Source organism: Oncorhynchus masou, chromosome 13, assembly GCF_036934945.1.
Source record: "Oncorhynchus masou masou isolate Uvic2021 chromosome 13, UVic_Omas_1.1, whole genome shotgun sequence".
Taxonomy (NCBI): Eukaryota; Metazoa; Chordata; class Actinopteri; order Salmoniformes; family Salmonidae; genus Oncorhynchus; species Oncorhynchus masou.
Window position 1 is genome coordinate 9,079,183 of NC_088224.1, and position 24,725 is coordinate 9,103,907.

A 24,725-nucleotide genomic window follows, 5' to 3' on the forward strand; every position below is an offset into this window, starting at 1 on the left:
AAGAGGGCACGACAAAACCTATTCCCCCTCAGGAGACTGAAAAGATATGGCATGGGTCCTCAGATCCTCAAAAGGTTCAACATCTGCACCATCGAGAGCATCCTGACTGGTTGCGTCACTGCCTGGTATGGCAACTGCTCAGCCTCCAACCACAAGGCACTACAGAGGGTAGTGCGTACGGCCTAGTACATCACTGGGGCTAAGCTGCCTGTCATCCAGAACCTCAGTACCAGGCGGTGTCAGAGGAAGGCCCTAAAAATGGTCAAAGACTCCAGCCACCCAAGTCATAGACCGTTCTCTCTGCTACCGCACGGAAAGCGGTACCAATGCGCCAAGTCTACGTCCAAGAGGCTTCTAAACAGCTTCTACCCCCAAGCCATAAGACTCCTGAACAGCTAATCAAATGGCTACCCAGACTATTTGCATTGCACCCCCCCCCTTTTACACTGCTGCTACTCTGTTATTATCTATGCATAGACACTTTAATAACTCTACATGTACATATTACCTCAGTACCGGTGACCCGGCACATGGACTCTGTACTGGTATCCCCCTGTATATAGCCATGCTATTGTTATTTTACTGCTGCTCTAATTATTTGTAACTTTTATTTTTTTTATTTTTTGGGGGGGGGGGTATTTTTCTTAAAACTGCATTGTTGGTTAGGGGTTTGTAAGTAAGCATTTCACTGTAAGGTGAACCTGTTGTATTCGGCGCAGGTGACAAATGCAATTTGATTTGAAATGTCATCCTATTCCCTATATAGTGCACTGTCGACTTGGGCCCTGGTCAAAAGTAGTGCACTATGTAGGGAAGTGTGCGCCATTTGGGATGCAAACCGGAAAACATTTGCCCAGAGGTTAATCCAGAAGTCACTGACTGACTACTATAATGTACTCGCTGGAATTTTACCCTGAAGACAGACCAGAGATAAAAGGGTAGAAAGGAAGCTAACTAGCCTCTTGTGTGTTCGTATGCCTATCCTCTCGCTAAGTGTTAGATTCTGCTTTAAACTTAGAACATTGTTGTACTCAGAAGTATAGCATGTGGGGTGAAAGAGACTGTTTTTTTTTTTTTTACATCAGAAGGTAATGGTTATCTGTAGGAGCCAGATGGCTTTGGAATGTGCAGGGTCGGTGGGAGGAAGTCACAGGGTTGATATAAGGGGAAACGGATGGACATCTGTGGGTTAGGCGAATGAGGGGATTGAGGTCAGGTCAGATCCCCTGAAGGGAGAAATTATGGTTTATTACCCCATTACCCTCTTCCTGTCGAACCATAATAGATGTAAGGATTGGAGAGAAGGAGGACCCTTTGGGAAGAATTAAACTTGGTTAAGCTTATTGGGGCGGCAGGGTAGTCTAGTGGTTAGAGTGTTGGACTAGTAACCGAAAGGTTGCAAGTTCAAATCCCCGAGCCGACAAGGTACAAATCTGTCGATCTGCCCCTGAACAGGCAGTTAACCCACTGTTCCTAGGCCGTCATTGAAAATGAGAATTTGTTCTTAACCGACTTGCCAAGTTAAATAAAAGGTAAAATAAATATCTAGTGTCCGTTGAGTTATTTAGTCAGAATTAGAACCTAACATAAGGAACTTAACTTGAGTCTTGTATGGTTGTGGGTGTAGACTAGCAGCTATATGGAGGGTAATACCTGTATTCATCTTGTGTCTCGGCCACATTGTCCACCAGGATATTCAGACGATCCCATCTCATCCTGCTGCACTCCTTGTGGAAGTCAAATGCTACGTACCTGCAGCCAATAGAAGAAACAACATGGCTGTGTGAGTGGATGTGCTAGATTTAAAAACAGGCCTGGGAAATTCCAGTCCTCGGAGGGCCTTTTTTTAATGTCACCTTTATTTAACAAGTTCTCATTAACAACTGCGACACAAACAGAGTTACACATGGAATAAACAAACGTACAGTCAATAGAACAATCTATATACAATGTGTGCAAATGTAGTAAGATCGTGGAGGTAAGGCAATAAATGGTGCCGAAATAATTACAATTTTGTAATTAAACACTGGAGTGATAGATGTGCAGAAGTTGAGTGTGCAAGTTGAGATACTGGGGTGCAAAAGAGCAAAAAACAACAATATGGGGTGTCACAATTTCCCATCATCCCGAGCAAACACAGCTGATTAATCACATTGTGTTCTAAACTGAAGATCATGTCTGGGTGATTATTGGAGTCAGGTTTGTTAGCTGAGGCTGGGGCAAAACTGTGACACCAATCAGGACCTTGAGGACTGGAGTTGCTCAGGCCTGATCTAAAAAAAAAGGTATAAAATCACTGAAATAAGCCAGATGGGTGTTCAGGAGCGGTGTGTTAAGTTCTCACTTGATCATGCCGTTCTCCATGCCAGACACCATCTTGGCAAAGGCTTGTTCCAGTGGCTTCTCTGAACCTTTCTGGTTGACCTAGAAGAAGAACACCATCGTATATTCATCTCTCTAATGCTTCTCTCTCTCTCACAATGCTGTGACGTTTTAGCCATCGTGAGGCTTAAATAATGGAGGGTCCTACCAGGTTCAGAATAGTTTGCTTTCCATAGATGAGGACCTGGGAGTCAAAATGCCTCTGAATACCATCCATCTAGGAAGACAGTTGAGAGAAATGTTTTTTTATTTTTTATTTCTTTTATTTGAGAGAAATGTTTATTTTTTTTTTATTTAACTAGGCAATTGGTGATTTGGTAGACAAAAAGATCCAGAGTGGGGTTCCCTGACCTTTGACCTGTTGTACTGACAATGGAATAGAAAGATGAAAACGGACAGAAGATTTAAAAGCCCTTACGTGATTGGTGTTCCTGCTGATCAGTGGCTTGGGCTTGTATTTCAGGTTGGGCCTCTGAGACCAGAAGAAGGGCATGGAGCCTCGTGTCTGTGGAGGGAAACAGACATTTTCAGAAAATAAAAAATAAAAGGCATGTGCCTAATCAGTAACTACTTCGACCCTGGCCACAGTCTCCTACTTTTCTAACTCACCTGTACGAATGAAGCCCTCCCTCCATTGTACAGGACTATTTGCTCAGTCTCCACAAAGTTAGCAGCGTGGCCCTCAGAATCGATACCTGAGGAAAAACAAAATAATGACAACGCATGTCCACCGGGCCATTAATGAGTCAACATGCCAGTAATGCTGCGCAGTACAGTACGAGGTCCGCATCCCAAATGGCACCCTATTCCCGATGGAGTGCACTACATAGGGAATAGGGTTCACTACATAGGGAATAGGGTTCACTACATAGGGAATAGGGTTCACTACATAGGGAATAGGGTTCACTACATAGGGAATAGGGTGCCTATATAGTTACCTACATAGGGAATAGGGTTCACTACATAGGGAATAGGGTTCCCTACATAGGGAATAGGGTGCCTATATAGTTACCTACATAGGGAATAGGGTTCCCTACATAGGGAATAGGGTTCACTACATAGGGAATAGGGTTCACTACATAGGGAATAGGGTTCACTACATAGGGAATAGGGTTCACTACATAGGGAATAGGGTTCACTACACAGGGAATAGGGTTCACTACACAGGGAATAGGGTGCCTGTATAGTTCCCTACATAGGGAATAGAGTTCGCTACATAGGGAATAGGGTTCCCTACATAGGGAATAGGGTTCCCTACATAGGGAATAGGGTGCCTGTATAGTTCCCTACATAGGGAATAGGGTTCACTACATAGGGAATAGGGTTCACTACATAGGGAATAGGGTTCACTACATAGGGAATAGGGTTCACTACACAGGGAATAGGGTTCACTACACAGGGAATAGGGTTCACTACACAGGGAATAGGGTGCCTGTATAGTTCCCTACATAGGGAATAGAGTTCGCTACATAGGGAATAGAGTGCCTGTATAGTTCCCTACATAGGGAATAGGGTTCCCTACATAGGGAATAGGGTTCACTACATAGGGAATAGGGTTCCCTACATAGGGAATAGGGTTCACTACATAGGGAATAGGGTTCACTACATAGGGAATAGGGTTCACTACATAGGGAATAGGGTGCCTGTATAGTTCCCTACATAGGGAATAGAGTTCGCAACATAGGGAATAGAGTTCGCAACATAGGGAATAGAGTTCGCAACATAGGGAATAGAGTTTGCTACATAGGGAATAGAGTTCGCTACATAGGGAATAGAGTTTGCTACATAGGGAATAGAGTTTGCTACATAGGGAATAGAGTTTGCTACATAGGGAATAGAGTTCGCTACATAGGGAATAGAGTTCGCTACATAGGGAATAGAGTTCGCTACATAGGGAATAGAGTTTGCTACATAGGGAATAGAGTTTGCTACATAGGGAATAGAGTGCCTGTATAGTTCCCTACATAGGGAATAGGGTTCACTACATAGGGAATAGGATGCCTGTATAGTTCCCTACATAGGGAATAGGGTTCCCTACATAGGGAATAGGATGCCTGTATAGTTCCCTACATAGGGAATAGGGTTCCCTACATAGGGAATAGGGTTCACTACATAGGGAATAGGATGCCTGTATAGTTCCCTACATAGGGAATAGGGTTCCCTACATAGGGAATAGGGTTCACTACATAGGGAATAGGGTGCCTGTATAGTTCCCTACATAGGGAATAGGGTTCCGTTTGGGACACAGCCTGTGTCTTACCTCTGACGTAGTACCTGACCCCAGCCCTGAAGCAGCTCCTCCTGCTTATGAGGATCCATTCAAAGATCTTCCCGTTGACACGGCACGGCTTCATCACGATGACTGGATCAGGGACGTCAAGGACCTCACAGAACACACTGCTACAGCACCGGGCAAAGTTGTACCTAAGACGGTGTCCCAAATGGCACCCTAGTCCCTATTTAGAGCACTACTTTAGACTAGGACACATAGGGCTATGGTCAAAAGTAGCGCACTATATGAAGGACAGGGTGCCATTTGAGACATACACTAAGTGGAGGATGTTGTTGTACTTGTACTCTAAGTGGAGGATGTTGTGATTTCTCTCCTGGTAATGACTTTCTACAGTGTCCCCGAGGGAATGATTTCAGTTGCATCGAGTTGAAATTGGTTCTTCAGAGAGAACTCAAGAGACCCATTCAAACTCTATGTAGTGATGTGGGCCCACTGATTATTGCTACACTCGGATCAGTGGGAGCAAAGCAAGCCCGTGAAAAGGATACATCCATGGACAACAGGGATCGCAAACTTGTGGAGCTGAAAAGGAATACAATTATTACATTTAAAACTGGATACATTAGAACAACAAAGAAAGAAAGAAATACTGTGGTCATCTATAGCTACTGTTCAAATACAGTTCATTTTTGAGGGGTAAGGTTCGTGGTATATTGTCCATATTCTAATACGCTTACCTCTGGTATATTACAATAAGAAACAAAGAAAAAAAAAGACTGAACAAGTGTAATGTGTTGTAAGGCAAGGGAGGGGGGGGGGGTTGTGATGTCATCTTCATATCACTCACCTCTGGCTGTGCAAGGAACTCTCTCAGGAGGCTTCCATTCCACACAAACCTCTGATCTGCCTAGAAACAGGAGAACCAACCAATAAATCAAACCCTCCATCTACAGTGCCTTCGGAAGGTATTCACAACCCTTCTGTTGTGTTACAAAGTGGGATTCAAATTTCATTTTGTCAACAAACTTTTTCTTCTTTTTTTTTTTTACAAAAAAAAATCATTGTGTAATTAATGGAGGAAGAAAAATACTAATCTCTTGATTAGATAAGTATTCAACTGCATGAGTCAATACATGTTAGAATCACCTTTGGCAGCTGTGAGTCATTCTGGGTAAGCCTCTAAGAGCTTTACACACCTGGATTGTGCAATATTTGCCCATTATTCTTTAAAAAAATAATATTCAAGCTCTGTCAAGTTGATTGTTGATCATTGCTAGACAGCCATTTCCAAGTTGCCATAGATTTTCAAGTTGATTTATGTCAAAACTAACTAGGCCGCTCAGGAACATTCAATGTCGTCTTGGTAAGTAATTCGTATAGAACTGGCCTTGAGTTTTCAGTTATTGTCCTGCTGGAAGGTGAAATTGTCTCCCAGTGTCTGATGGAAAGCAGACAACCAGGATTCTAGGATTTTGCCTGTGCTTAGTTCTATTCTGTTCCTTTTATCCTAAAAAAAAAAACATTCTTAGTCCTTGCCGATGACAAGCATACCCATAACATGATGCAGCCACCACCATGCTTGAAAATATGAAGACTGGTACTGCTGTGTTTACCCCAAACATAATGCTTTGTATTCAGGAAATACAATTTATTTATTTGCCATACATTCTGCTGTATTACTTTAGTGCCTTATTGCAAACAGGATGCATGTTTTGGAATATTTCTTATTTTGTGCAGGCTTCTTTCTTATATTGTAAATAAGAATTAGTTCTTAACTGACTTGCCTAAATAAAAAAAATAACTTTTTGTAAACCAGCCTGCAGTAAAGAATCTCCATCAGTTTGTGCAGTGGCACCTTGTTCCCTATACAAAACAATACTTTGGACCAGGGCCAATAGGGTGAGAGTATGGACAGAGCACTACTTTGGACCAGGGCCAATGAAATGACAGTATGGACAGCCAGTAATGCCTGTTCCATTTCAAAACTATGTCACATGTTCTTCTCACCATTAAAACCAGTCAGAAAAGGTTTCAGTATAGGAGACAATGAAGATATACTGTACACCATGGTACGACACACATTCAGCACTACAGAGTAATGCCCCAGCTGAAACAGTGGGCGAAAAGGTCAATCTGTTTGTGTATGTTTACATGAGTAAATGCATGCGTGTTTATGAGGGCAAGGTGACTCGTGTGGTTTACATGAATGGCAGGAGCCCAAACACCAGTGACACTCCTCCAATGTAGATGAAGGATGATATCATCATCATCTAAATGGGATGATACTCTCTGAGCGGAGTCTTTATGGTTGACTAGCTCGGTGCGCAATTGGGGAAAACTCTGGCCCTGCCCAAAAACAACCGTTATGCTCCTAAAAATACTCACTTCAAGAATCGGTGAGTTATAAGCAATATGGTGGCATCTCCACCTTGCCCTCTGATAGATAGTTTGCCATACGGCTCAGATCCAATCTTTCCAGGTCTACACAAGAGCCTAGAGGGTTAGGTAGAGTCTAGGATTGGCCTTTATTACAAAGAACAATAATAATTTCTCACCCTCTCTCCCCTCCCCTATTACCACACCCCCTTTCTCCTCCTCCCCTACCCCCCCCCCCCCAACAACTTCCACACCCCCTCGCTCCTACACACACACACACCCCCCCCCTCACCCTCTCCAGCAGGCTCATCTCCTGGAAGTCGTGGCTGACGTTGGCCAATCTCTGGAGGGTGTGGGTCAGGTCATAGTCAGTGCAGAAGTAGAATCCATCTGTAGTCAGCACGTTGTTAATCATGGACAGGAATGTCTTGTTGTCTTGCGTCTGGAGAGAGGAGAACATTGATTTTAGCTGGATGGGCACCAATCATGACAGTGCAGTTTTGTAGTAGGAGCTGTGTGAAATGTGAGGAGAGGCTGTTAAAACCAGGGACTTTTCATATGAAATTCAACAGAAAATCTTACTAGGTGACCAATAAACACATTTTACATTTTTTTATGTAACCAGGTAAGTCGGTTAAGAACAACCTCTAATTTCTATGGGACTCCCAATCACGGCCGGTTGCGATACAGCCTGGAATCGAACCAGGGTCTGTAGTGACGCCACCAGCACTGAGATGCAGTGCCTTTGGACCGCTAACGCCACTCAGGAGCCCAAAATGAAACACATCAGAATCAGATTGACAGCAACAGATGTTCTGAAGTAGTTTTTCAGCCTCAAGTGACTCCAGTGGTTTAAAAAAATAAAAATGGATGACATCATCTCTTTACATATCACAATAACCCTCGGAGTCGATGTGTTTCATTCTAAACCTTGTCCACTGCACCTCCCAGAGTTCACTGCACATAGAGGTCGGGGTGCACAACTGCCAATGATCCCTGTATCCCAAACGGCAGCATCCTCTTATGATGCATTTTGAGAGAGAGAGACATGCAGGGCAGAATTAGGCCAATATCCACTATTAAATACAAACTTTTTTTTTAACAATTAAGTTTTGGAAATATCCAAAATACAGTGACCTCCTCCCATATCATTACCAAGCCCTGCAATGCCAAGAGCGGAGCAAAGAAAAGAGTCCCCTCATCCAGCTGGTCCTGGGGCTGAGTTCACAAGCCTGTTCTACTAACACACTGAAGCCTCAGTCCCCTCATCCAGCTGGTCCTGGGGCTGAGTTCACCAACCTGTTCTACTAACACACTGAAGCCTCAGGACCAGAACATCCAATCAATCAGAATAAACAAAATTACAACACAGTCACAAAACAAAACTACATTGCTTACATTACTTATTGGGAAACACAAACTCAAAGCAAAATGCAGTGCTATCTGGCCCTAAATCGACAGTACACCGTGGCTAACTATTTGACCATGGTTACTGATCAAAACCTTGACAAAGCACAGGCTCAGTGAGCACAGCCTTGCCATTGAGAAGGGTAGACATGAAAACCTGGCTCCCTGTAGAGGAAAGGCTGTGCAACCACTGCACAACAGCAGAACCTGAGACGGAGCTGCATTTCCTGACAAAATGTAAAATATATAAAACAATTAGAGAGAGTGTCATTTCCCCAAATTAAGGGTTTCAAAGACCTCTGATGAGGATAGGCTACCCGTCCTGTTGGGGGAGGACGCAGAGAGCTGTGGGTTGGCAGCGCACTACATTGCTGCCTGCCATAAGGGACAGCGTCTGACAGACCCATCAACCTGCACATGTCCTCTACTGTATGCTTATTGTTCAACGTCTGGTTATTGTGACCCTTGGTTATTGTTGTTACTGTCGTCCCGGTGACAATTTTGAGTCTTATTATTTTAATATTGTAAATATCCAACGTAAGCTTTGGCAATATGTACATTGATGTGTCATGCCAATAAAGCAAATTGAATGAGCGCGAGCGAGAGAGCGAGAAAATCTGCATTTCAAACACTTAAAAAGACACACCCTCGCCCACTTACCCTCGCCTTATGCCCTTGGGGGAATCCCCGTCACCATCTTGAACGTAGGTCCAAACAAGGGAACTTTGAAACGCCCCTCAAGACCTCGTTTTTGATCGAGTTCGCTAGTGTACAATTATGTTCACTCCGAGGCCTGAAATTACCCATAATTCAATTCGCAATTATTATACATGCACTAAGTCAGCCGAAACGTGAAATCTCAACATGGAGAAGTCAGCATACACGTGTAAATAAAAAGGAATGCAAATAACATTTCTAACTTATGTAAAAAAAAAAAAAAAATTAAATGTTATTGTTTGATTATCTTTTGGAAATTGTACAAATAAAACATTGTCCTTCAGAAGTTCCAGCTAGGCAGGCTAACATTAGCTAGCTAATTAATTGTTTAGCTATCACACAGTAGGGCATACACGGTCGTAATAATGATATCGTTAACATAAGTAGACATGCACTCATAATTGACTGTAGCCGATATAACGCCACCACAAGCTACTGGTGTCTGAAAACACAATCATCACGGGATGACCGAGTGACGAATTTCCTGCCAAGGGGGGGTCCACGTAAAAATCATCCCTTCATAGCTGTCAAAGATTGTGTGACACCTTCATATTATGGTATTCCAGTAAAATAAGAACATATTTAGTACCCCCTAGCTCAATTGTCTATCATCTATGTATGCTTGTGTTCCCTCATGTGCTTTATGTATTGATTAGTTATTAATAAAATAAAAAATATAAAAAAATGTAATTTAAATAAATTTTTAAAAAATCATCCCTTCCTCCCTCCCTCGACCTGGAAGTGTATACTCGTCAGACATCAGAAGTGTCCACTTAATTTGAGGGCTGAGGGGATAGGGTGTGTCTTAAGTGTTTGGAATACAGCCAGAGAGACATGTCCACAATTTCTCTTTACTCCTGAAGTGCGCAATTCTCAATGTGTCTGTCTGCTCGTCTCTTTCTCAACAGTATTGGAGGTTAAGGTTCAAGGTTCCTCCGCTCTTATTTCAGCACTGTCTCTATGCACATTCACACGGCCCAACACACAAACTCCATTTTCTCACTCACACATAATATGCAGATACATTTATACTGACCATCTTATATCCTGTTGCCGAGACAACTTACCCCTATATACCTACAGTGCATTCGGGAAAGTATTCAAACCCTTTGACCTTGTCCACATTTTGTTACGTTACAAACCTTTTCAAAAATGGATTCAAATAATTGATTTCCTCAATCTACACACAATACCCTATAATGACAAAGTGGAGAAAAGTCTCAATTGTCACAAAATGTATTCAAACTTAAAAACAGAAATACCTTACATTAGTATTCAAGTGCATCCTGTTTCCATTGATCATGCTTGAGATGTTCCTACAACTTGATTGGACATGATTTGGAAAGGCACACAACCTGTCAAAAAGGTCACACAGTTGACAGTGCATGTCAGATCAAAAACCAAGCCACGAGGTCAAAGAAATAGTCTGTAGAGCTTCGAGACAGGATTATGTCGAGGCACAGATCTGGGTACGGGTACCAACACATTTATGTTGCATCTTTAGGTCCCCAAGAACACAATGGCCTCCATCATTCTTAAATGGAAGAAGTTTGGAACCACCAAGAGTCGTCCTAGTCGAGGTCGACCGATTATGATTTTTCAACGCCGATACCGACTATTGGAGGACCAAAACAGCCGATACCGATTTAAAATCGGCCGATTTTTAATTTCATTTGTAATAATGACAATTATAACAATACTGAATGAACACTTATTTTAACTTAATATAATAATACATCAATAAAAATCAATTTAGTCTCAAATAAATAATGAAACATGTTCATTTTGGTTTAAATAATACAAAAACACAGTGTTGGAGAAGTACAAGTGCAATATGTGCCATGTAAGAAAGCTAACGTTTGAGTTCCTTGCTCAGAACATGAGAACAAATGAAAGTTGGTGGTTCCTTTTAACATGAGACTTCAATATTCCAAGGTAAGAGGTTTTAGGTTGTAGTTAATATAGTATTTATAGGACTATTTCTCTATATACCATTTGTATTTCATTAACCTTTGACTATTGGATGTTCTTATAGGCACTTTAGTATTGCCAGTGTAACAGTATAGCTTCCGTCCCTCTCCTCGCCCCTACCTGGGCTCAACCAGGAACACCGACAGCCGCCGTGGCCCTTGCAGAGCAAGGGGAATAACTATTCCAAGTCTCGGAGCGAGTGAAGTTTGAAACGCTATTTGCGCGCACCCCGCTAACTAGCTAGCCATTTCACATCAGTTACACCAGCCATGAGGCTGAGAGGCTTGAAGTCAAACAGCGCTGTGCTTGCGAAGAGCTGCTGGCAAAACGCACAAAAGTGCTGTTTGAATGAATGCTTACGAGCCTGCTGCTGCCTACCATCGCTCAGTCAGACTGCGCTATCAAATCATAGACTTAATTATAACATAACACACAGAAATACGAGCCTTTGGTCATTAATATGGTCGAATCCGGAAACTAATTTCGAAAACAAAACGTATTATTTCAGTGAAATACGGAACCGTTCAGTATTTTATCTAACGGGTGGCATCCCTAAGTCTAAATATTCCTGTTACATTGCACAACCTTCAATGTTATGTCATAATTATGTAAAATTCTGGCAAATTAGTTCGCAATGAGCCAGGCTGCCCAAACTGTTGCATATACCCTGACTCTGCGTGCAATGAACGCAAGAGAAGTGACACAATTTCACTGGGTTAATATTGCCTGCTAACCTGGATTTCTTTTAGCTAAATATGCAGGTTTAAAAATATATACTTCTGTGTATTGATTTTAAGAAAGGCATTGGTGTTTATGGGTCAGTACAGTCGTCCAACGATTGTGCTTTTTTCGCAAATGCGCTTTTGTTAAATCATCCCCCAGGCAAAGCAGGACACGCTAGATAAACTAGTAATATCAACCATGTGTAGTTACAACTAGTGATTATGATTGATTGTTTTTTATAAGATAAGTTGCTAGCTAGCATTAAACTTATCTTGGCTTCTACCGCATTCGCGTAACAGGCAGGCTCCTCATGGAGTGCAATGAGAGGCTGGTGGTTGGAGCGTTGGACTAGTTAACTGTAAGGTTGCAAGATTGCATCCCTTGAGCTGACAAGGTGAAAATCTGTCCTTCTGCCCCTGAACAGGCAGTTAACCCACCGTTCCTAGGCAGTCATTGAAAATAATAATGTGTTCTTAACTGACTTGCCTCGTTAAATAAAGGTATAAAAAAAAAACATTTGGCAAAATCGGCACCCAAAAATACCGATTTCCGATTGTTATGAAAACTTGGAAATCGGCCTGAATTAATCAGCCATTCCGATTAATTGGTCGACCTCTACTTCCTAGAGCTGGCCGCCCAGCTAAACTGAGCAATCGGGGGAGGAGGGCCTTGGTCAGAGAGGTGACCAAGAAGCTGATGGTCAATCAGGTGGGATGGGAGAACCTTCCAGAAAGACAACCATCTCTGTAGCACTCCATCAATCAGGCCTTTATGGTAGAGTGGCCAGACGGAAGCCACTCAGTAAAAGGCACACGACAGCCCACTTGGAGTTTGCCAAAAGACACCTGAAGGACTCTCAGACAATGAGAAACAAGATAATCTGGTCTGATGAAACCAAGATTGAACTATTTGGCCTGAATGCCATCCCTACGGTGAAGCATGGTGGTGGAAGCATCATGCTGTGGGGATCTTTTTCAGCAGCAGGGACTGGGAGACTAGCCAGGATCGAGAGAAAGATGAACAGAACAATGTACAGACAGAACCTTGATGGAAACCTGCTCCAGAGTGCTCAGGACAACGACCCAAGGCTGTAACGTAAAATGTGGAAAAAGTCAAGGGGTCTGAATACTTTCCGAAAGCACTGCATCTACCTCAACTCCAGTATCCCTGTCCCCTTCCCCCTATACACATCTACCTCCATCACTCCAGTATCCCTGTCCCCTTCTCCCTATACATATCTACCTCCATCACTCCAGTTTCCCTGTCCCCCTATACATATCTACCTCCATCACTCCAGTATCCCTGTCCCCTTCCCCCTTTACACATCTACCTCCATCACTCCAGTATCCCTGTCCCCTTCCCCCTATACATATCTACCTCCATCACTCCAGTTTCCCTGTCCCTCTATACATATCTACCTCCATCACTCCAGTATCCCTGCATATGTAAATATGATATTGGAACTGACTTTTTATATATATTTTTTATATATAATGCTTTCTTACTTTGTAGAGTTTATATTTCTTATTCGTCATGTAATTTTTTTCTAGTAATACATTGTTATTAATTATTGCATTATTGTGTTTTTAGTTTGCGATGAAGGCCTTTCACTGTACTTGACATTACAGCTTGAAACTCACGTCTTCTCCAATGTGTTCTGAAGACAAGGAGAGAGAGGATGCAAACGAGGTTGACCCTTGACCTCCTCGCCCCCCCCTCCCTACGAGGCAGCAGCTGCTTCCCTGCATTTTGTCAGCACTTTATTCCCCTGTTTTTGCCAATGAATGTTGTCTCTTTGGGTGACTGACGGCCAAATGCATTCAATTCAAGCCTCGTGTCCCAAACGGTTCCTATTCCCTTTGAAGTGCACTACCTTTGGGCTGGTCACTGTGTAGGAACCAGGGAGCCATTTGAAATGATACATGGTTTAACACTGAACAGTATTAAAACACTTGAAGCATTTAGACCAAAAAAAAAACGTCACCGATAATTCTAATAAAGAAAATGTCTTTCTTTTTTACGTATCAAATAAAGGGAGTGTGTCAACTTCGGTTTTCCACAATAAAAAGGCAATTCACTGTGACCTTTAGTCAGACGTGCTGTAAACCAGCGTTATTCTGACTGTGGTTACATCTCTAAACTCCCTGGGGTCAGTTACAATGACTTTGGGTTGAGTCCCAAATGGCACCCTAATCCCTTTATAGTGCACTACTTTTGCACATTTCCCAGTTACAGTAAAGCCCTTAGTATCAAACATTGACTAGAGGATTTGTTTTTAAATAATTTTAACAATAGGTATATTTCCAGTTTAGCCAGGCTGTCTGAAGAGTCACATGATCAGACTGAACGCCTGAAGGAATTGAATTCAAATTGGAATTTTTGGGGATAATATCGAATTGGGAATTGAATTCTTGGAATTTACCTAACATTGGATTTGACACTACTGTAGCTAGGTCCCCTTTTAGTTCAAAGCTACTGTCTGTTAGATGTACCATAGTTACTGTAGCTAGGTCCCCTTTAGTTCAAAGCTACTGTCTGTTAGCTATATCATAGTTACTGTAGCTAGGTCCTCTAGTTCAACACTACTGTCTGTTAGTTGTACCATAGTTACTGTAGCTAGGTCCCCTTTAGTTCAAAGCTACTGTCTGTTAGATGTACCATAGTTACTGTCGCTAGGTCCCCTTTAGTTCAAAGCTACTGTCTGTTAGCTATATCATAGTTACTGTAGCTAGGTCCCCTTTAGTTCAAAGCTACTGTCTGTTAGCTATATCATAGTTACTGTAGCTAGGTCCTCTAGTTCAACACTACTGTCTGTTAGCTATATCATAGTTACTGTAGCTAGGTCCTCTAGTTCAACACTACTGTCTGTTAGATGTACCATAGTTACTGTAGCTAGGTCCCCTTTAGTTCAAAACTACTGTCTGTTAGATGTACCAAAGTTACTGTAGCTAGGTCCCCTCTAGTTCAACACTACTGTCTGTTAGCTGTACCATAGTTACTGTAACTAGGTCCCCTCTAGTTCAACACTACTGTCTGTTTAGATGTACCATAGTTACTGTAGCTAGGTCCCCTCTAGTTCAACACTACTGTCTGTTAGCTGTACCATAGTTACTGTAACTAGGAAGAGGTTGAACCAGAACCAGCAGACTAGGTTGAGTATTAGAATAGGGAGTGTAAAACTTCTAAGAATACCCCACCCAGTAGCTAACCCGTTGTCGAGTGGCAACGCTCCCGGCTGGTCACATTCCCCACCAGAGACTGGGTTTAATCCCCACATCTACTCTTCCTACTGTTCTCACAATTTTCTGTCTCCACCTCTGTTTCCAACTGTAGTCTGTAGTGTAAAACACTTCGAAAGGGTAGGCCTACATCCTGTGACAAGGGACCAGTCCAAGGCTGTGGACCTACCTGCCACCAAGCGGACGGTCCCCATGATGCCACAGATTCTTTTTTTTTTATATCCCAAAAGTGTATGAGTGTTTGTTACCTGGTCCTCAGTGAGGTGAAGCACAGTCTTTTTGTAGGAAATGACATCAAAATCCACTGCCTTCCAAACAGCGTGACCCAGCAGGCTGCCCACATTCCTCTTCTTGGTAATGACAATCAGGTACATCCCTATGAAAAGGGGAAACCACAGTGAACATGTCAACACAACATATAAAACAGTAACGCGTGTTAGTTACAGGGGTACATCCTGAAGGACAAGATAGGGGTTATGTACAAATAACCATCCTTTCTCCCCAAGTGTGACCTTGTTCAATTCCCTTCACTGATCTGAAAGTCACTCGGGCTCTAGTACTGTTGGTATTTGATGCTCCCTGACTGTCTAGCTTTCATGTCTTGTGATTATTAGCGAGAGAGATAATGAAGTCAATAAACTGTATGAATGTAGGTTTGTTATCATTTATACACAGTTTATTTTTTTACTCAAACCTCCCACAGACCTTGTTTGACACCCCTTCTCTATCCCGTGCATAAACCAATCCCGATGCTTTGTTGTTGGGATGCACCGAGTGGTAGGCCTACATCCTGTGACAAGGACCAGTCCAGTGTTGGGTCAGGCTGTGGACCTACCTGCCACCAAGCGGACGGTCCCCATGATGCCACAGATGGGTCTGGTGTTGGCTGACGGAGGAACATCTTTCTTCCCTAAAGAAACAAGATGGAGGACAAACACGCTATAAATCACAATGGTTAACACACAGCCAGCTCCTGCGCCGACCCACACACAGCCAGCTCCTGCAGCGACCCACACACAGCCAGCTCCTGCGCCGACCCACACACAGCCAGCTCCTGCTCCGACCCACACACAGCCAGCTCCTGCGCCGACCCACACACAGCCAGCTCCTGCTCCGACCCACACACAGCCAGCTCCTGCACCGACCCACACACAGCCAGCTCCTGTACCGACCCACACACAGTCAGTTGACCTAGATATTTTTTCTGCACTACACAGTGGTGGGCAGAAACTTTGCCAGCATTTTATGCAGATGTCGGTTTTAAAACCACATTAATTATTAACAACTTACTTAAGTTACTCCATCAGGAAGCTATAAAGCCTCTCTGGGAACCTACCCGAATTCATCCAATAACAAATGCTTGTTTTTGTTCCCCCCGTTACAAAACGTTTCGCAACGGCGTGCACGGAGTCTTACCGGTCAGGGTCATCTCATTGGACACTCTGTCAATGGCCAGGACTGCGTCGGCCCCATCATCACAGGCCTCAATGTAGAACTTCTCTGGGCTGGTGTGCCTGTGTGGGGAGAAACATAATGGAGAGGTTCAGGTATATTGTGGGGTGTAGGGTGATGTTTCCCCTCAGATGCTGATCTCGTGTCACCCCGGAGCATGTCGCAGAGAATGTCCAGTGACGTGAAAAGCAAATCAGGGAAAAGGCTTTCTGCCACCTGAGATGCAGCACATCACAGCGATGAGACAACAATCCTGAGGTTTATTACGGGCAGACAATAAAATGTAGATCATCACAACTGTGCCGTTGTGGACTTGAGCAATCCACTGAACCACCCACAACGTAAGATCAACTGCACTGATAGGCGACGGTATAAACACACATGTGTTCTGTCAGCCCCTCATCTGGAGAGCTACTGGGCCTGCACGCTTTTGGTCCACAGTCAGTTTATCAAGGTCCTGTTGAGCAGTTGATTTTTTAACAATGTGGTGTGTTAGAGCAGGGCTGGAGTAAAAGCCTGCATTCCTCCTCCTCCCCCCAGCACCTCTCCAGGACGAGGGTTGGCCACCCTTCAACACTACAATTACCACCAAATACTTTTAAATGTCTTTATAAGATAAATTCACTCGACTCCATGAACCAGGGATTAAATGCGTAAAGTGGCCGAGTTAGATAATTTAGATGGTGATCTATTTGTAAGGTTTAAAATAGTCTGTGCTCAAGTCAGGGATATATTGACAGCATATTAGTTAGGCTACTTGTCAAATTAGGCTATTTTATTGTTGTTGTTGTCAGAATTTCATGGCCAGTATAGAATAGAGGAGAATCCTAGCCAATTAGGAGCGCTTGAGAGAAGGTTTTTTCCCCTGGAATATTCATCATCAGTATCTTCAACTGCACACCTGTATCAACTGTGTGTCAGCCAATCAAATCACATTCTATTGGTTGCATACACATTTAAAAATCAGATGTTATTGAGGTCGTAGCGAAATGCGATTATGGCCAACACAAGAGCGGGTGGAAAGGTATTTTAGGACATGAGATTAATACATGCTAATAACTGAATACTGTAGTTAACTAGCGAGTTAGCCAATTCAATACATATTATGTAGGTTGGATGGTTATCTAGTTAGTCTTGTAGACTATATAAGTACTTTACCTGTTGCGCAAATGTCTCTTCTCTCTCTTTCACACTCTCCCAATGAGCTGTGAAATTGTCAATGCAGGCCAAAAAAACACTCCCAATTTGTGTGAGATCTGTCAATGCAGGCCAACAATAATTACACTCCTCTCAATTCAATTGACATTTCAAGTTCAAATTACTTACATTATCAAAGTATACATATAACGAAAATGGTGGGACCAACAGCAAGTAATTATACTCCCAATGGGCTGTGAGATCTGTCAATGCAGGCCAACAATAATTACACTCCCAATGGGCTGTGAGATCTGTCAATGCAGGCCAACAATAATTATACTCCAATGGGCTGTGAGATCTGTCAATGCAGGCCAACAATAATTACACTCCCAATGGGCTGTGAGATCTGTCAAAGCAGGCCAACAATAATTACACTCCCAATGGACTGTGAGATCTGTCAATGCAGGCCAACAATAATTACACTCCCAATGGGCTGTGAGATCTGTCAAAGCTGGCCAACAATAATTACACTCCCAATGGACTGTGAGATCTGTCAATGCAGGCCAACAATAATTACACTCCCAATGGACTGTGAGATCTGTCAAAGCAGGCCAACAATAATTACACTCCCAATGGGCTGTGAGATCTGTCAAAGCAGGCCAACAATAATTACACTCCCAATGGACTGTGAGATCTGTCAAAGCTGGCCAACAATAATTACACTCCCAATGGACTGTGAGATCTGTCAAAGCTGGCCAACAATAATTACACTCCAATGGGCTCTGCAGAGATTGGGAGATAAGTGCATAACCCATCACATCCTTAGAAAAACAGGTACAATTCTGATGGGAATAGCTTAATTGTTTGACAGTGTAATTTTGGGTATTTTCTTTGTCCATTGGGACATCTCTAATCTGCTTGTCCGGCAATATGTTTGATTTGCGCCGGGCAAGTGGACAAGCTTTACTACGGAGCCCTAGAGTGCCATTATACACGACTCTGGCCGAGCAGCTTCAGGTGAATACAAAACGGCTGCCTGACTAAATCCTCTGTTCCTAGGCCGTCATTGAAAATAAGAATTTGTTCTTAACTGACTTGCCTGGTTAAATAAAGGTAAAATAAAAAATTTGAAGATGATACATTTATAAATCATAGCTATAAATCATAGCTATAATCAATCGCAATGGTGGTCATCACAACACGTATTTTCCCCCAAACCGCTATGACTGATCAGTGGAGCTGTCCACTAAAAACAGTTGCCAATTCTCATCCCACATCAGGCAGCAGCCTGGTCTCAGATTTGACGTAACTGCCTCACCTGGTTCACCAACTACTTCTCAGATAGAGTTCAGTGTGTCAAATCGGAGGGCCTGTTGTCCGGACCTCTGGCAGTCTATGGGGGTGCCACAGGGTTCAATTCTCGGGCCAACTCTATTCTCTGTATACATCAATGATATCGCTCTTGCTGCTGGTGATTCTCTGATCCATCTCTAGGCAGACAACACTATTGTGTATACTTCTGGCCCTTCTTTGGACACTGTTAACTAACCTCCAGACGAGCTTCAATGCCATACATTGTAATAATGACAATTACAACAATACTGAATGAACACTTATTTTAACTTAATATAATACATCAATAAAAAATCAAATTAGCCTCAAGTAAATAATGAAACATGTTCAATTTGGTTTAAATAATGCAAAAACAAAGTGTTGGAGAAATAAAAGTGCAATATGTGCCATGTAAAAAAGTTAACGTTTGAGTTCCTTGCTCAGAACATATGAAAGTCGGTGGTTCCTTTTAACATGAGACTTCAATATTCCAAGGTAAGAGGTTTTAGGTTGTAGTTAATATAGTATTTATAGGACTATTTCTCTCAATACCATTTATATTTCATTAACCTTTGACTATTTGGATGTTCTTATAGGCACTGGAGTATTGCCAGTGTAACAGTATAGCTTCCGTCCCTCTCCTCGCTCCTCCCTGGGCTCGAACCAGCAACACATCGACAACAACCACCATCGATGCAGCGTTACCCATGCAGAGCAAGGGGAACAACTACTAGAAGGCCCAGAGCGAGTGACATTTGAAACACTATTAGCGCGCGCTAACTAGCTAGCCATTTCACTTCAGTTACACCAGCCTCATCTCGGAAGTTGATAGGCTTAAAGTCATAAACAGCGCAATGCTTGACGCACAATGAAAAGCTGCTGGCAAAATGCACGAAAGTGCTGTTTGAATGAATGTTTACGCGCCTGCTTCTGCCTACCACAGTCAGATACTTGTGTGCTCAGTCAGATTATATGCAACGCAGGACAAGCTAGATGATATCTAGTAATATCATCAACCATGTGTAGTTAACCAGTGATTATGATTGATTGATTGTTTTTTATAAGATAAGTTTAATGCTAGCTAGCAACTTACCTTGGCTTACTGCATTCGCGTAACAGGCAGTCTCCTTGTGGAGTGCAACGAGAGAGAAGCAGGACATTATTGCGTTGGACAAGTTAACGGTAAGGTGTCAAGATTGGATCCCTCGAGCTGACAAGGTGAAAACATGTAATTCTGCCCCTGAACGAGGCCGTTAACCCACCGTTCCTAGGCCGTAATTGAAAATAAGAATGTGTTCTGACTTCCCTAGTTAAATAAAGGTATAAAAATGTATAAATCGGCACTCCAAAAATACCGATTTCCGATTGTTATGAACACTTGAAATCGGCCTGAATTAATTGGCCATTCCGATTAATCGGTCGACCTCTAGTTCCGACTTAGAATATGTGGACGACTACAAATACCTAGGTGTCTGGTTAGACTGTAAACTCTCCTTCCAGACTCACATTAAGCATCCCCAATCCAAAATTAAATCTAGAATTGGCTTCCTATTTTGAAACAAAGCATCCCTCTCTCATGCTGCCAAACATACCCTCGTAAAAACTGACTATCCTACCGATCCTTGACTTTGGCGATGTCATTTCCAAAATAGCCTCCAACACTACTCAGCAAATTGGATGCAGCAAATTGGATCACAGTGCCATCCGTTTTGTCACCAAAGCCCCATATACTACCCACCACTGAGACCTGTACGCTCTCGTTGACTGGCTCTCGCTTCATATCCGTCGCCAAAATCACTGGCCGCGCCTTATCTCAGCTCACTGGTCACCACAGCAGCACCCACCCGTAGCATGCGCTCCAGCAGGTATATTTTACTGGTCACCCCCAAAGCCAACTCCTCCTTTGGCCGCCCTTCCCTTCCAGTTCTCTACTTCTCTACTAATGACTGGAACAAATTGCAAAAATCACTTATCTCCCTCACTAACTTTAAGCATCAGCTGTCAGAGCAGCTTACTGATTATTGCACCTGTACATAGCCCATCTGTAAATAGCCCATCTGTAAATAGCCCACCCAACTAACTCATCCCCATACTGTATTTATTTATCTTGCCCCTTTGCACCCCAGTGTCTCTACTTGCACATTCATCTTCTGCACATCAAGCACTCCAGTGTTTAATTTCTAAATTGTAATTATTCCACCACTATGGCCTATTTATTGCCTTACCACATTTTACCTCATTTGTACACACTGTATATATATATATATATATACACACTTTTCTATTGTGTTATTGACTGTACATTTGTCTATCCCATGTGTAACCCTGTGTTGCACTACTTTGCTCTCTTGGCCAGGTCTCAGTTGTAAATTATTACTTTTTCTCAACTGGTCTACCTGGTTAAATAAAGGTGGAAAAAAATAGGAAACGTAAATCCAGGCCACTTGAATTAGTATGATGCGTTACATTTGGTATAATAAGAAATGCTCTGAGAACAGGTTGGGGGCAGATATATATTTATATATATATATATTTTTTTACCTTCATTTATAATATTCACCTCTAATTCTGAAAATTGAAAGCATATCTGGTGAGAAGGGTCACCCTGATAGTAGTTGTATGTTTTTATACAGTACCCAAGAACAATCTGAGTTAATTTGACCATTGAAGAAAGTGCTATTGGGAAAATACTGCAATGCGGGTTGGATTGAGCCCCTAATCTTCATTTCCAAGGTGATGATTGCACTTTTCTTCTCAACATAATTACGCAATAAATTGCGAGTCCACATTTCAAAGATTTGTTTTGCGCCCAAATTTACACCGCAAATGGCAATATATGTCAAGAACTTGGGCGCCATCTGTCCTGAGCATGAACGTTTACTTCTAGTAGTGTGTTTTAGTAAGAACGTGTTGGGATCAGGTATAACTACGTTTAACCACCCCCAAAAAATGTATATTTATAAGTAACTCTCCCACCCACAACTTCTCACTTGAATTGGTTTTAACATTTGGAGGGATTGGGAAAGGGCTGAAAATGTGGTTGAGAGTTACCCTTAAGCAAGCTAAGCGAGTTCTAGTTACTAGACTGCATTGCCAAACTAACGTTAGCTGTTGACTTAGCTGACATTCAGCCAGCTAGTTAGCTAATGAATACCCGACTTTTGACAATCATGACAAATGTCCATTGTACATCTCTGCAGCTGAAAACGTCGACTTGATGCTGCTTATACTTGATTGGTGTCGTTTAAATACATTTAAAAGTAAAGCACAATACTTACAAATTGAACCTCTCGTAGGCTATCGTCATCTTCACTTCTTATAGCGATCTGATCTGAGCTGCTGCTGCTGCGTCTTCTTCTTCTTCTGCTTCTTTTTCTTCTTCTGCATCATAATGGCGGTCCGGAAACAAGCGTTTAATAAGCATGCCGCCACCTATTGTGCTGGAGTGTGTGGTCAATCATGGTTTTTCAACATGAGCTCCACGTTTCTAAATTGGTTGGCATCCAATAAATGTTGCATTACCGCCACCTACTAGACTGGGGTGTAAACTCAAATCACAATTTTATTTGTCACATGCGCCGAATACAACACCTTACAGTGTGTTATAAAGTAAAGTATTTACTAAAATAAACTATATAAAAAAAATAATACTTTGCTTGAAAAAAAATACAAAATAAACATTAAATAAATAAATATCATACTCCGCTATTTAAATCTATGTAGTCCTACTTCAGGCCAACAGCCTGAAAGGATGGGACACCAACACTTAACACACCCTGTAACTCCTCTGACATCAAATCTCGCACAGCCACATATCAGTCCAATCAGCAGGAACGCCTGGGGATGTAGCTGCCAACAGGTCCATCCCACTTATAAAGCAGCTGCTTCATCTTGCTGTTCTTCTTTATCAATATCTACCGTTGTGCTTTTCCATTTCAAACAAGCGCTGCTCTCTTTGTCCTGGATTCCTCCTGGCACACCAGCTACCTAGCTAGCATGTCTCATTTCTAAATCCTCTTACCTAACTCAGTAGAACCCTACTAACTTCTAAAAGACCCTCCCCAAAAATCACTTCCAAACCTCACTAACCCCATCCAACCTCAATGGCCCTACACTTCAATCGTTCCCTCTCTTACAACAATATAATTTCCGTACTTACAACAACATAACAACACATGCTTCACCGTTTCATCGATCATACACTCCAGACACAATCCATTCCCTCTGCTTGCAAACCAGATGTAATGATGAGTTCCATGTACAATGTCCTAGGCACAATTCACCTAATCTGACCTTTGAATGTTGGTCCACAGACCTTTCTTTGGGGGGCATATGACGGCCCTTGAGCCCTTCTACTCAGAGTACCATCTCTTCTGCCCCACATATATCAAAATAGCTCTGATCTTACAATTGGCCTCACATTTATCTAGTGGAACATTAATATCAATTATATCTTGTTTTAAAGCACTTTCTGCTATCTGGTCTACAATTGAATTCCCTTCCACACCCGAATGGGCAGGGTCTAGGCCTGTGGCATTCATGACATTTTGTCAGCCGGTGATTGTCAAGCAAATAACTGCCGGTGTCACGGTAATTGACCGTTAATTAACATAAACACATTTAGCATCTCCTGGCTTCCACACACAGCCTACAACCAACTGATGCAGACCTTTGGAACATCTACATTTATAAAAAAGTCTAATAAACCCATGTAATATAGTCTACACCATCACAATAAATCCATTATTTATTTTTGACAGGTCTAAAGAAACATGATATGAAGAAAATGTCGTCTATTTCAGAAGATCAGAATAGCATACTGAGTTGTCCTTATGTTAGGTCCTGATGTGGCTATGCCATGTGGCTATGCCATGTGGCTGTGTGCTACACTAATTCATTTAGCAGACAAGATTTGAGTAGAATTCCATGGCATTATTTCATAGTCTGAAGAATCCAATTGAACAAAGCTGAATAAAATAGAAAGGATATTTTCTCCAAACGATTTGAGAAAGTGAACACATTCTGTGTTGAGGGGTTAACAAAGAAACTGGTTCTCCTATATGCTTCATTTAGAGCATGTTTGTGTAACTTTAGTTGTGATACTAATGTTGCGGCTATTTGTTTTGATTTTTAATACATTCTAAGGTTGCATGATGCCAAAACCAAGCCATGAGGTCGAAGGAATTGTCCGTAGAGCTCTGAGAGAGGACTGTGTCGAGACACAGATCTGGGTAAAAGGTACCAAAAAATGTCTGCAGAATTGAAGGTCCCCAAGAACACGGTGGCCTCCATCATTCTTAAATGGAAGAAGTTTGAAACCAGATAGACTCTTCCTAGAGCTGGCCGCACAGTCAAACTGAGCAATCGGGGGAGAAGGGCCTTGGTCAGGGAGGTGACCACACTGACAGAGCTCCAGAGTTCCTCTGTGGAGATGGGAGAACCTTCCAGAAGGACAACCATCTCTGCAGCACTCCACCAATCAGACCTTTATGGTAGAGTGGCCAGACGCAAGCCACTCCTCAGTAAAAGGCACATGACAGCCGGCTTGGAGGTTGCCAAAAGGCATCTAAAGGACTCAGACCATGACAAACAAGATTCTCTGGTCTGATGAAACCAAGATGGCCTGAATGCCAAGCGTCACGTCTAGAGGAAACCTGACAACATCTGTACGGTGAAGCATGGTTGTGGCAGCATCATGCTGTAGGGGTGTTTTTCAGTGGCAGGGACTGGGAGACTAGTCAGGATCGAGGGAAAGA

At 42.5% G+C, this 24,725-nt stretch overlaps 1 protein-coding gene across 2 annotated transcripts in view; it reads right to left on the minus strand.

The window, feature by feature from the left end:
* The window catches only part of LOC135551696 (phosphatidylinositol-3-phosphatase SAC1-A), a 29,287-nt gene extending 6,951 nt beyond the window's left edge, over nucleotides 1-22,336 (minus strand). For both annotated transcript variants that reach the window (XM_064982878.1, XM_064982879.1), the window contains exons 1-13: nucleotides 22,248-22,336; nucleotides 16,465-16,562; nucleotides 15,884-15,958; nucleotides 15,297-15,424; nucleotides 7,284-7,433; nucleotides 5,463-5,522; nucleotides 5,164-5,197; nucleotides 4,643-4,744; nucleotides 2,992-3,077; nucleotides 2,801-2,887; nucleotides 2,531-2,599; nucleotides 2,345-2,424; nucleotides 1,654-1,752 (exon numbers count right to left, since the gene is read on the minus strand). In XM_064982878.1, coding sequence (XP_064838950.1) covers nucleotides 1,654-1,752; nucleotides 2,345-2,424; nucleotides 2,531-2,599; nucleotides 2,801-2,887; nucleotides 2,992-3,077; nucleotides 4,643-4,744; nucleotides 5,164-5,197; nucleotides 5,463-5,522; nucleotides 7,284-7,433; nucleotides 15,297-15,424; nucleotides 15,884-15,958; nucleotides 16,465-16,562; nucleotides 22,248-22,276 — 1,097 coding nt within the window. In that variant the 5' untranslated portion in view covers nucleotides 22,277-22,336. The remainder of the gene's footprint in view (nucleotides 1-1,653; nucleotides 1,753-2,344; nucleotides 2,425-2,530; nucleotides 2,600-2,800; nucleotides 2,888-2,991; nucleotides 3,078-4,642; nucleotides 4,745-5,163; nucleotides 5,198-5,462; nucleotides 5,523-7,283; nucleotides 7,434-15,296; nucleotides 15,425-15,883; nucleotides 15,959-16,464; nucleotides 16,563-22,247) is intronic.
* Nucleotides 22,337-24,725: the final 2,389 nt, after the last annotated feature.